A 13517-nucleotide genomic window follows, 5' to 3' on the forward strand; every position below is an offset into this window, starting at 1 on the left:
CGTCTCTCCAGATCATTTCTTACAGCTGCACGTAATGCTACAATTCAAAACAATAGTTGGCTTTAAAAAAAAAAAAAAACAATTAAATACATAGAGTTACCATTTTTTAATCTACAGCTTCTGACTAGCCTGGAACCTCCTGACACATCACTGGGAAATAAATGCCTTAATTTGAGAAATACAAATTTCCCCCGCTTTCAAAACTGGAAATCATATATTGACACTCATCTAATATGTATTTCTCTTTCTCAGTGGCATACTTCTCCTGTGGCATCTTTCAAGTTTTCATAATAAACAAAAATTTATAATGATCTTTCTGCATTAAAAACTCTTTAGAGGGGCTGGAGAGATGGCTCAGTGGTTAAGAGCACTGACTGCTCTTCCAGAGGTCCTGAGTTCAATTCCCAGCCACCACATGGTGGCTCACAACCATCTGTAAAGGGGATTCCATGCCCTCTTCTGGTGTGTCTGAAGACAGCTACAGTGTACTCACATACATAAAAGAAATAAATCTTTAAAAAACAAAAACAAAACTCTTTAGAGTACTGGGAAGCAAGATGACCCAGGAAGTATAGACACTTGCTGCCAAGCCTGGCTCAGTTCAATCTCCAGAACCTATGTGGTGAGAGAAAAGATGCAACCTTCTAAATTGTCCTCTGACCTTCACAGGCATGCTATGGCACCGTCCCCACAAAATTAATATATGTAAATTTTTTCTTAATTCTTATTGCTTTAGTACCTGCCAAACATTATTTTTAGACTATTCTTCCTAAAATCTTATAATAAGCCAACATATTGACAGATGTGCAAGAGGTTCTTTTTTTTTTTTTTTTTTTTTTTTTGAGGTTCTTTTAAAAAAAACAAAAACTACTGTAAATAGCAAAAACAGTATTTAAGTGTCCAATAGGGATGATGAAGGGAAAAAAACATGGTATATGTACAGAATGGAACATTACCCTCATAAAGAATGAATACATCTGCTGATTCTCTTTTTTATGTATATGAGTGTTTTACCTGCATGTATGTATGTGTACCATAGGAATGCCTGGTGACTTTGGGGCCAGGAGACAAGTGTCAGATTCCCTGGAACTGGAGTCATGGATGGTTTTGAACCACCATATGGATGCTAGGAACTGACCCCTGATACACTTCAAGGACAACAACTGCTCTTAACCACTAAGGCATTTCTCTAGCCCCACATCATGTTGATTCTATGTAAAATTCAAAAGCATACTGGAGATCAGAAAGTCAATACATGTCAAGATTAAAAATAAAGATAAGTCTAGGGAAGGAGATCCAAAACAAAGGCCTTTGTCAGGGGTGGGCAAGTGCTGGTTTGATTTGGTTTTTGAGATACAACCTTGCTAAATATCACAAGCTGGCCTTGACCTTGTGAATCTCTGCACTTAGCTCCCAAATACTAGGACTAAAGTACGCATTACCACGTCCAGTTTAATGGTATTCTGTTTCTAGAGCTAGAACACAAGAAACACAGAGTAATTCTTTATACATATATGCTTCCATTCAAGAAACATTTCATTAAAGGAAAAAAAAAGCACTATTAATTGTAAAGATGAATTAGCAAAAAGAACTCAGTGTTTTACTACTGTGATAATTTTGGAATGAAGCAAAACTTAAACAATTTAGTCCTTCAATCTTAACTTTTAGAGAACTAAGACTCTAACACTTTACCCCAAGATTATCAGCTACTTGGCTAGAGTCATCAATAAGTCAGAGCTCAAATTTCTACTGCCCTCTCTTTCACAGTTTCAGTTTTCACCCCTAAGTTTTATACCTCAGACACGTGCGTTGTTCTTCCATGACCAAACAACTTTGCCTTTATCTCTTCTACTTTCCTCCTGTCATCTTCATTTAACTCTGAAACGGGGTATCCATAGTCACGTCCTAAATTGAACTTTAGATTCCAGGCTGGAGAGAAATCACAAAACAGTTGAGATTTAAAAACTGTGAAACTGGTAATTTTTCAATGACTATTCAAGTAAAGAAACCCAGCAATATCTGCCCCTTAATGCCTTCTAATGAAGATACAGAAGTCTCAGCTCCTCCTGCACCATGCCTGCCTGGACGCTATGCTCCTGCCTTGATGATAATGAACTGAACCTCTGAACCTTTAAGTCAGCCCCAATTAAATGTTGTCTTTATAAGGGTCGCCTTGGTCAGGGTGTCTGTTCATAGCAGTAAACCCCTAATAAGACACAGGGTAACCCTGAACACGTGATCTCTGTGCCTCAGCCTAGTCCAGAGATTACAAATTTGAGTCACCATAAATAAACAAAGAGTCTAAGTGTTTTAAACTCTCTCCACAGAATCATCTCCAAAGAAGCCGATCTAAACACGGTATTTAAGTCATTAATTTTAACTTTTCTTCTAATCAAAAAGTCTCTATCTTCCCATAGTACTTGCTATAGTTACTAACACCTCTATGAAATCTAATACAAGCAAAACTAGGGAGATTTTGACAGAATTCAAATATACAAGGAACCACACAGGCAGTTAATCTCAAGATTCCGAGCCAGTCCTGAACCACGTACAAGATACTACCCACAACACACTTCTTTCTGTCTTAAAGACTGTTATGACTCCTTTACAAAGAGTCTACTAGAGACTAATAATGAGGCTAATAAATAACCCTTTACACTTAGACCTCTAACCAAAGTTTTAGTACTAAAGACCTGATATCTTTCCCTTCAGACTAACTCCAAAAATTTCATAAGAAAACATACATAGCTTTAGAATATAAAACAACTTATAGAAGAAATTGGAGGCCTATGTGTCTCCAAACAAGGATATTACAATAAGAGAATTAACTAAAGAAGTACAAAGTACTGTCCATCAATCATGAGAATCTCCTTCTTCTAAAACCATAAACACAGACTAGCACTACTGGTTATATATCTCATTTACAGCATTGTTTTTGTTTTCCAGATTGTGGATAGAAAATATCATTCTATAGTTCTCTAAGAAAATAAATTTAGAACTTCAAACATCTCACTGTAAACTGCTAAGGTGTAATGTTCACAGACCTGAATGTACCTATTATGTCAGTTAGTCCTTACCTTGGGTTCGGACTCGATATTCCTCCTCTTCTGCATTCTTAAGTATCTGTTTGGCTTGATTCAGTGAGGATTCACACTGCAGAAGGTACTTCACATGTGCAGCCAATGAATCTGCACTACCATAGCCATCTTCACTCTCTGACAAGCCCTCCTCTTCTCGGCTATCTGTTATGCTTGTCTTGGGTGAAGTATACGGAAAGAAGTTTAGAAAAACATCAGAAACAGATTCCAAAGACTCTGGTAAATTATTGTCCCATGAGCAGCAACCATCACTTACATCACTACTCGAGTCACTCTTTATGATTGTCATCATAGGGATAATAATTTTATCCCCAATGCCTGTGCTGCAGTCTTCAGGTTCAGACCTCATTACAGACCTGGTAGCTCTATATTGCCTGAAATTTTCATCAAATGCCACTCGAGCTGTGCCATTTGCTTCATGTAGAGGACTTCTAAAGGTAGCTGAACTAATAAATTCCCAATTTCTAACATTCCTCTGGTACTTAAGGTTCGTCTGTGTACCAATGTCCTTCTGTACATACTTAGTGTGTGGGACTTCCTCTGCAAATGAGTCCTTCTGGATACAAACATCAGATGTGGGGGGTTCTTTGAAGCAAACCACCTTCTTTGATTGTACAAATGAAACATCACTAACATCTCTGAAAGGAACTAAGGGAACAGAGAAATTGCATCGTTTCAGTGCCATATTTTCTGCTTCCATTAAGAGAGTCTGAATTTCTTTAAGAGTTTTGGAACCATGATCTTTATCCTGGATTTCCTCACAGTCAACACTGGCAAAACGTGAAGATTCTGGCTTACATATGATAACTCCATCATCAATTTGTGAATCTGAAGGCATCATAATGTCTGCATTGAGACAAGACTCAGAAGAATTCAAATTATCGATCAGTTCTTGTACATGCTCTGAGATAAGCTGGTACTTTTCACTGTGTGAATAAGTACCAGGAGGAACTGTAGGTAACCTAGAAATCTGGTCAGCTTGTCCAAGACTGCTTGAAGCCTGCATGTCAACTTTAGCTGGATGTCTATCTGGCGGTTCCTTTGGGGAAGAGAAATCTGACTTCTCTCTGTATGGGTAAGAACTAGACAGAAGTACTGGTGCACCTGTGTTTGCAACAGTTGGCTCAGAGACAGTTGAAATCTTCGGAATATCTTCACTTTGATCTCTACCTGATAACTGTTTTTGAACAAAAATAACAGGTTTTACTTTTTGAGCACAGGAGGCATGACAAGTTGTTGGTAATGGAATCTTTGGGTCATCTGGTTTGATCACAGTTGAAATTGCCAGCTTTTCTCTGTGTAAGCAGGATCTCTGAATAACTGTTGGCAGCTCAGCCGCCTGGGCATCCGGCAAATCTGCAGCCGAAATCTTGTGTTTCTCTTTGTGTGAACAGGAACCAGATGAGACTGGAGGTCTCTTTTTCTGATCAGACAATCCAGGAACAGTTGAAGACTTCAAAGAATTTTCAGTTAGATCACAATCTGGTGAGGCCTTTTGATAATTACTGAACCTTTCTTTATGGAAGTAGAAAATGGATGGTCCTGCTGGTGCCCCAGGCGTCTGTGCCACACAGGCAGAACCGTCTGACACCTTCAGAGCCTCTACTGTAAGATGGCTGGCCGGCAACTGCTGTGGAGACAAAGCACTGGCCTTTCCCTGTATGTTGGAAGGTTCTGTTGGTTTTCCGACCTTCTGGGCAACTGGTTCAGGATGAAAAGTACCTAATGCATCCCCACAAGTATTTGGCAACTCCTGCTGATGAAAACCACTGGACTTCTCTCTTCTTGAGGAGGAGATTATGTGTGCCCCAGTCTTCTGATCAGTAGAGCCAAAGCCTACTGATTTCAAAGATACTTCAGTACCATCTGGTAACTTCTTCTGGTAAGAGATGAGACGTGTCTTATCACGTGAAGGGACAGAAGGAACTTCTTCAGCAACACCTAAAATTTGCAAAGCTTCTTCAGTAAGATTTGGCAAATCCTCTTGGGAAGAAATAATAGGTACCTCTGTGTGTAAGAGAGCAGAAGACACTACTGGTATTTCAGTTTTCTGTTCAGTGGATCTAACACCACCTAGAACTTTCAAAGCTTTTTCACTAACATTTGGAAACTCTTGCTGGTAAGAAACAGAACGCCTCTCTATATATGACTGTGAAGTAGAAGGCACTGCTGGTATACCAGTCTTCTGGTCAGTTGGTCCAGGAACAACTGAAACGTTGTGACCTTTAGTTAGGGGACTATCTGACAGAGGCTGCTGGTAGAAAATAATGGGCTTTACCTCAACAGAACAGGAAGCCGAATATACTGGTGGCTCCCCAGTCTTCAGGTCAGCTGGTGCAGGAGAAGCTTCTTTAGAAAGATGACCATCTGGCAAGGCCTGATGGTAGAAAATAATGGACTTCTCTCCAACTGAGTAGGAACCTGATGGTCCTGTTGTTATGTTAGTCTTCTGTTCAGCTAATTCAGAAATCCTTGGAACTTTGAAAGGCACTACAGATGGAGTGTTACCTGGAAAGCCAGCTTGGTAAAAAATAATGGACTCTTCTCCAGGGAAGTAGGAACTAGGCGATATTGTTGGTGCCTCAGTGTCGGGCGGTCCAGGAGGCTCTCCAGGCAAATGACCACCTGAGAGCGCCTCTTGGTAGAAATCCTGAGGTTTTTCTCTTTGTGAGAAGGAAGCAGAAGTTACCATTGGTATAGCAATGTTCTGGTCAACTTGCAGATCCTCTGCAGATAGATCACCTTCTGGCAAGACCTGTTGGTAGAAAACACTAGGCTTTTCTTTTGCTGTCACTGTCTTCTGGTCTACTGTTACAGTTGAACCCAAGATTTTCTGGGCCTCTTCAATTAGGTAACTGTCTGGAAACTTCTCTTGATGAGAAATATTGGGTCTCCCTTTATATGAGTAGGAAACAGAGGTCAGAGCTGTTATTCCAGATGGCTCTTCAGATGACTTACAAATATAAGAAGCTTTGAAAACATCTTCAGGTAGATGACTATCTAGTAAAGTTAGCAGGGAGGGGGGAACAGGCTTCTCGGGCTGTGAAGAGGAAGTAGAGGGCACTGCTGATAGATCAGTCTTCTGGCCAGCTTCTCCTGACTGAGATACAACCTTTCTAGTCCCTATAGGTACATGGCTGTCTGCCAACTCTTGGTAGTAAATAATACCAGGTTTTGTTTTGTGCTGGTAGGTACTAGAGGACACTGTTGGAATGTCAGCCTTCTTGTCAACAGATCCAGAATCAGTGGAAACTTTCACTACATCTTCAGGCAGGTCCTCTCCTCTGTGAGAATATGAGAGAAAGAACCCTGATGGCAAATGAGTCTTCTGGTCACCTGATTCAGGAATAACAGAAACTGGCAATGTTTCTGCAGTTAGAAGACTGTCTGATAATGTTTGCTGGTAGAAAGCTTTAGCTGTCTCTCTCTGTGGCTGGGAAACAGAGGTTACTGTTAGGGGCAGGGCATTCTCAGCTGATCCAGAAACAGATGAAACATTTGGAGGCTCTTTGCCTTGAGGACTGTATGACATCGGATATCGATAGACAACAGATTTTATTCCCTTAGAGTAAGAACTAGATGGTACTGTTGGCATCTCAGGCTTCTGGCCAGCTGGCCTAGGAGCAGGTGACACTTTCCGAATCTCTTCGGTTGGATGCCTATCTGGCAACTCTTCTTGGGGAAAGCTGCCAGGCTGTACTCCATGTGAGTAAGTAGAAGAGATTACATCTGCTCCAATCTTCTGGTCAACAGATCCTGTGAGATACAAGGAAGCCATTCTAAGAAAGTTTAAAGTTACACATACCTACATTTAAATAGTCAGAGCTTTCAAATAAAGAACTTAATCATGGAACTCAAGGTCTTAGAAAAAAATGAGAAGTAAATGTGTAATCTGTAGATAGAAATAAGGGTCAGAGTGAAAGTTACGGAAATGAAAACACAGAGCACAGAAAAGCCAATGAAACATAGAGAGAGGGCTCTCTGAACAAGACAAAGAGGGTTAGCAAATTCTTAGCAAAATACCCAAAAGAAAAGATACCCAAATTAATAAAATTAGAGATTAAAAATGGAGATAATGCAACAGATAACAATAAAATTCAGATTATTAAAACATATCAATATGAAAACCCATATGCCAATAAGCTGGAAAAATCTAAAAGAAATGGATAAATTTTAAGCATATATTTCCTCAGTTACCTTTTTATTGCTATAAAGGGACACCATGACCAAAGCAACCTATAAAAAAACCCTTTTTTGTTTTATATTAAGTATTTTAATCTGCAACTGGGGCTTACAGTTTCAAGAGGGTAAGTCTATGACCATCATGACAGGGAACATGGTGGCAGGCAGGCATGGCCCTGGAGCAGTAGCTAAGTTCTTACATCATCTTGACATACAATCACCAGGCAGAGAGAACTCACTGGGAATAGTATAGACTTTTCAAACCTAAAAGCCCACTCATGGCAGCATACTACCTCCAACAAAGACACATCACTTAATCCCTGCCAAACAGTTCCACCAATTGGAGGCCAAGAATTCAAATAAATGAGTCTATGAGGGGCTATTTTCATTAAAACCACCACACATATGAACTATAAAAATTAAACCAAGATATAAATAACTTAAGCATATCTACAACAAGCAATGAGTCTGAAGAAGTTATAAAAAAAAAAAAAGTCACCTAAAAATGCCCAGGCCCAGAAGGTCATGTCCCAATGGCCATGTTATTGCTGAATTCTATCAGAGTGTTTTTTTTCCCTTGGTTTTTCAAGACAGGGTCTCTCTCTATGTAGGTCTGGCTGTCTTGGGACTTGCTCTGTAGACCAGACCTGCCTCTGCCTCCAAAAGCTGAAATTAAAGGTTTACACAACCACCATCTATCAGACCTCTTTTAAAATTTTGTTTTAGTACTTAATTTTAATTAGTCTAAGTATGTACACAAATACTACTTGTGGTGGTAAAATTAGCCCCCATATGCTCATATATTAGAACGCTTAAATCAGTCACCAGGGAGTGGAACTTTTTGACAGGATTAAAAGGAAGTGTGTCACTGGGGCTGGGGTTTGAGTTTTCAAAAGCCCATGCCAGGCCCAGGTTCTCTCTCTGCCTGTGGATCAGAATCTAAAAATCTCAGATACTACTCCAACCTCTGTGTGCTGCCATGTTCCCCATCAAGTTGATAATGAACTTAGTTCCTGAAACTAAAAGCAAGCCCCTAGTTAAATGCTTTCTTTTCTTTTTTCTTAGCCTGGCCATAGTGTCTTCACAGCAACAGAACAGTGACTAAGACACCAGTGCATGATGTTGTGCATTAGAAATCAGAGGACAACATTCAAAAGTCACTTCTGTCCTCACAGGTATCAATGCCAAGTTTGCACAGCAAGTGTTTTTTTCCCACTGAGCCAACTTTCTGGCTCTATACTAGAACTTTTTTTTAAAACATTGTTTATCTTTATGTGTATGGGTGTTTTGTCTGAATATGTCTGTGCACCAACGCATGTAGTACCTGCAGAGAACAAAGCAAGGTGTAAAGTGGTGTGAATTGGAGTTGTAAATGGTGTAGCTGCCATGTGATGATGAGAGTCAAACCAAGGTCCTCTAGAAGAACGGCCAGTGCTCATCAAACATTAAGTCATCTCTTTAGCTCCCACAAGAACTTTAAAGACATAGTCCCCAAACTATTCCATAAAATAGGATAAAAAAGGAATAGCTACCAAATTTGTTTTATGAAAGTCAGTATTACTCTGATACCAATGCTAGACGAGGACCCACAAAAAAATAGAAAACAGGTCAGTATACCAGAAGAACACAAATGCTTAAAATCTCAGTAAAATATTGCAAACTAAATTCAACAATTATAAGGTTAATTTACCATGAATGACCAAATTAGCTTCATTCCAGGAACGTAAGAATGATTTGGCATATATATGTTAATAAACATAAAATACAACATTAATAAACTCGGTCAGAAATCATACAGTCACCTCAACAGATGTAGGAAATACCACTGACAAAGTGTAACACCCCTTAAGATAAAAGCCCTGAAGAATTAGAAACAGAAGTAACATATCTAAATAAAGGCTACATATAAGCCAACATGTTCCTAAATGGAAAATAACTGAAAATCTCAGATTAAGTATATTAATTGAAGTTTTATCTAAAACAAGACAAGAGAAATACAAAATATGCAAATAGAAAAGGAAAAGAAATCAAAGCCCTCCTGTTTGCAAGCAGTATGATCAAACATTTAAGAACAGGACTGTGAGTTGATTCAGCAGGCTAAGATTGCTAGCCATACAAGCATGGTAACCTGAGTTCAGTTGCTGGAACTCATAACGGAAAGAAAAGACCAACTCTCAAAAAAAAACAAATCTGAAGTCTGCATGTACTAAAGAGACAAAGACAACTAGGTCAATAACCAGTAATCTGACCAGGCAGCCTGGCAAGAAAAATGGTTTCTGAACATATTTTCATCCAAAGCTCTAGTTTAGTGGTATCGTCTATGTGAACACTTAAGGAGGCCTTTCTGATCCAGCATATAAGGACTTAGAGTGCATGCCTGTTTTCACAAGAAAGAACACCTCACTTACATGAAAGTGCTTGATGTAGATAGAGCACTTGGCAAGAGCCTCTCACAACAGAAGACACCATGGTACTGTGTTCGTGTGGGCAGAGTGACAAGGATCACTCCAAGGTCCTTACTTTGTCACTAAGAGTTCTTGTGACCTTCCAAAGGCTCTACTTCCTAATGCCATCACTCTGAGAGTAAGAATTTCAAAGAGAAAATTTCAGGGGACACAATCATTCAGAACATAATGAATCCCCATCTGAGAAAAAACATTTTTCATAACTGGAAGGCAAAAGTAATTGAGCTCAAGAGCTCAAGAGATGTATGGATGCAATTAACCTTGTACAAAAGAGAACAGGAGACCATTCTGAGGAGGAAAGCAGTACTATTTACTGAGGAAGTTGGTGAGCAGTAGAGCAGTTTGAGAGTGGCCTACTGAAAACTTAACATTTGCCAGGCATGGTGGTACTCACCTAACCTCAGCACTCAAGGCAGAGGCAGGCAGACCTCTGTGAATTCAAGGCCAGCCTGATCTACACAGAGTTCCAGGACAGCCAGAGCTAAAAAAGGAGCCAGACCCTATCTCAAAAAAAAAAGGGGAGGGGGGACCCTAATGGAAATGACTAAATAAAAAAATTAGCAGGTAATTCTCAGAAGAAATTGGAGTAATTGATCCTAGGATGGTATGGCTTAGCTTGCACCCCAAAACCCCAAAATCACTTATGCCAACAGTATAACTCAATCTAAGAGCAAGGACAGGGAAACTGCCTTAAGGTCAAGTAACCTGGAGTTCTGCCTTCAAGGGCAGGTACAAGATGTCCCAGCATGCCTTTCTGTGCAGGTCTCAACCAATTAGACAATTGGTGAGGCAGATCTTCCTTATTCAGTCCACTTACTCAAATTGCTTACTCAGATATCCCTTCAGGTATGAGTAGAAATACTGCTTTACCAATTATCTGGTGTGCTGTTTAATTTTTTTGTCAACTTAACACAAGCTACATTCATCTGAAAGAAGGAAACCTCAATTGAGAAATGCCTCCAAAGTCAGCCGATAGGCAAGCTGTGGGGCATTCGCTTGATTAATGACTGATGTGGGAAGGGAGAACCCAGCCCATTGTGGATGGTGCTACTGCCTGGGCAAGTGGTCCTGGGATATGTAAGAAAGAAAACTGAGCAAGCCAGGAGGAGCAAGACAATACACAGCGGGCTGGAGAGATGGTTCAGTGGTTAAGAGCACTGACTGCTCTTCCAGAGGTCATGAGTTCAATTCCCAGCAACCACATGGTGGCTCACAACCATCTGTAATGAGATCTGGTGCCCTCTTCTGGCCTGCAGTCACATATGCAGGCAGAATGCTGTACATAAAATAAATAAATAAATCTTTAAAAAAAAAAAAAAAAGAATACGCAGCGATGCTCCAAGGTTCCTGACTTCCCTCAGTCATGAAGTGTGACGGAGAGTTGTTAAGATGAAATAAACCACTCTCAGTCCCATATTGAATTCAAGTTGGAAGAGGCAAGTCTGGTCTCAAAATGGAGCTTTGAAATAAACCCTTTCTTCCACAGGTTGATTTTGGCCATGGTATTATCACAGTAGTAAAAACACTGAATAAGACATCTGGGCATCCTTTAATCCATCCAACTGCTAAAAAGGCGTGGTAAAGCAGTAAATCATGACCTAGATATGAAGAGGGTGTTTCATGCCTCCATTTCACATACCTGTTGTCTGTGTAAGAGTTGTCAGCAGAGTATCAGGAGATACTCTCAACATTCTGAGATTGGAGGAATGATATTCTGACTCAATGGTCGGTTCTTGAGGAACAAATGAAGGCAAGGAAGATGGAAAAGCCTGGGTAATGCTCAGATTAGAACAGTCTACCTATGAAATGAGAAATGAAGGGGAAAATTCTATTAATGACACTTAGTTGGTCAAAAAACAAACCACATTATAAAAACGAACACAAGAAGTTTAATAATTTTTACTTAATTTCATTTTACATGTACAAGTGTTTTGCCTACATGTATGCAACGTTAGAGAAAGTTGTTGGGTCCGCTGGAACTAGTTACAGATGATGATGAGGCCCCATGTGGATTCTCTAAGAACAAGTTGGGGCTGGAGATTTGCAGCAGTTAAGAGTCGGGCTGCTCTTCCTGAGCTCAACTGTCTCCTAACTGTCTAACTCCAAGTCCTTGAGAATACAATGCCCTCCTGAGCTCAACTGTCTCCTAACTGTCTAACTCCAGTCCTTGAGAACACAATGCCCTCTTCCAGTTTCCAAAGGCACTACTTCATGCAGATCCACATGCAGGCAAAATATTCACACATATAAAAAAAAGTAAATCTTTTAAAATGAACATCAACAATTGTTCTTTACTGATGACCCATGTCCCAGCACATCACACTGAGGAGTATTACCAGTTACTTACGATCCTATTCCTCCCAGGTGTGGTGGTTACCCCACTGAAATCTCAGAAGGAAGAGAATCACAAGTTTGAGACCAGTGGAAGCTAACTGTGAGACCTGGGCCAGTCTAGTAACAGAATGAGATTCATGTTCTCAAGCCATTTGAATTCATATAAAGATCAGATTTTGTTTGGTTAAGACAGCACCAATAGTTCTGTGGTTTACAATGCTGCCTTAGAGAATATCACATAGCAATAACTGATGGCATGAAAGCATAAATGCATAAAAATCTCCACTAAGTTCAAAAGACACTTAGGTAAAAACATATAGCACTATTAACTTTTTAAAGGATTAGTCTAGTCATGCCCTTTAGGACAGAAGCCAAAAATATACATAAACATGATTTTATGGGGTTGGGGATTTAGCTCAGTGGTAGAGCACTTGCCTAGCAAGCGCAAGGCCCTGGGTTCGGTCCCCAGCTCTGAAAAAAAGAATAAAAAAAAAAAAAAAACATGATTTTATTTTTTGTTTACTTGTTTGTGTATTTGGAGGCAGGATCTCATGTAGCCCAGGCTGACCTCAAACTCCTCACTACACAACTGGGACTGGCTTTGAACTCCTGATCCTCCTGTCTCCACATCTCATGTGCAAAGATTACAAGTATACATTACTTATTTTTTTTTTTTTTTACTGGATTTTCAGTTCTCAAGAAGTTGGCAGCCACATGTTAGAATGAATATTCTACCTCTATTCCCTAAAGGCTTTTCTAAGCTTACTAGCTCTCATCTGGGAAAATCCTATCCCTTGCAAAGAGAAAGTTAGCAGTGTCAGAAAACATTTTTCATTTGTCATACATGGTGAAAACAGGATGGGTAAGACAGGAAGCTGCTGGTACCTAGTGAGTAGTGGCCAGAAATACTAGAAAACATTAAAATACAGAGTGGTTCTCTAGATCAAAAACATATAGTCCAAATATAAATACTTAGAAGCCAAAAATTGTTAAGTCAAGAATCTCATTCCTAAAAGTTTAGTTTCTTTTAAGTATAGCTTGTGGGAGGAATGCCAAGTAGAAGAAATGAGGTACTATTAACACACCTTCAAACATAAAAGCTATTATAACAGGTAATACTAAAAAATATACAGATAACTTCGTGGCCTGTTGGCTTAGTGAAGAAAAATAATGTAGAATTATTTATCAAAAGTATTTGATAGATCAACAGATTTGAGGAACTATTTGAAAATGAGAGGAACCAGGAGGAAAATGCTCAGATTTATTTCCCATTTTTAAGTCTGTATGTGTGGTAATGAACCCAGGGCCTTGGGCATGCTAGGCCCTCAGCCCTTAATTACCATTACATTACATTAAAAAATTATGTCTTTATTTACATGTATATATGTATGTGTATATGTATGTTATTAATATGTGTATATGTATGTTATGACTGTAT

The 13517-nt window shown here is 39.5% G+C and overlaps 1 protein-coding gene across 1 annotated transcript in view; it reads right to left on the bottom strand.

The window, feature by feature from the left end:
- Positions 1–13517, bottom strand: part of Alms1 (ALMS1 centrosome and basal body associated protein) — a 101466-nt gene that overhangs the window by 63351 nt on the left and 24598 nt on the right. The window contains exons 7-9 of the mRNA XM_032906187.1: positions 11385–11544; positions 3078–6854; positions 1796–1929 (exon numbers count right to left, since the gene is read on the bottom strand). Coding sequence (XP_032762078.1) covers positions 1796–1929; positions 3078–6854; positions 11385–11544 — 4071 coding nt within the window. The remainder of the gene's footprint in view (positions 1–1795; positions 1930–3077; positions 6855–11384; positions 11545–13517) is intronic.

This window comes from Rattus rattus, chromosome 6 (genome assembly GCF_011064425.1).
Source record: "Rattus rattus isolate New Zealand chromosome 6, Rrattus_CSIRO_v1, whole genome shotgun sequence".
In the NCBI taxonomy this organism is placed as follows: domain Eukaryota; kingdom Metazoa; phylum Chordata; class Mammalia; order Rodentia; family Muridae; genus Rattus; species Rattus rattus.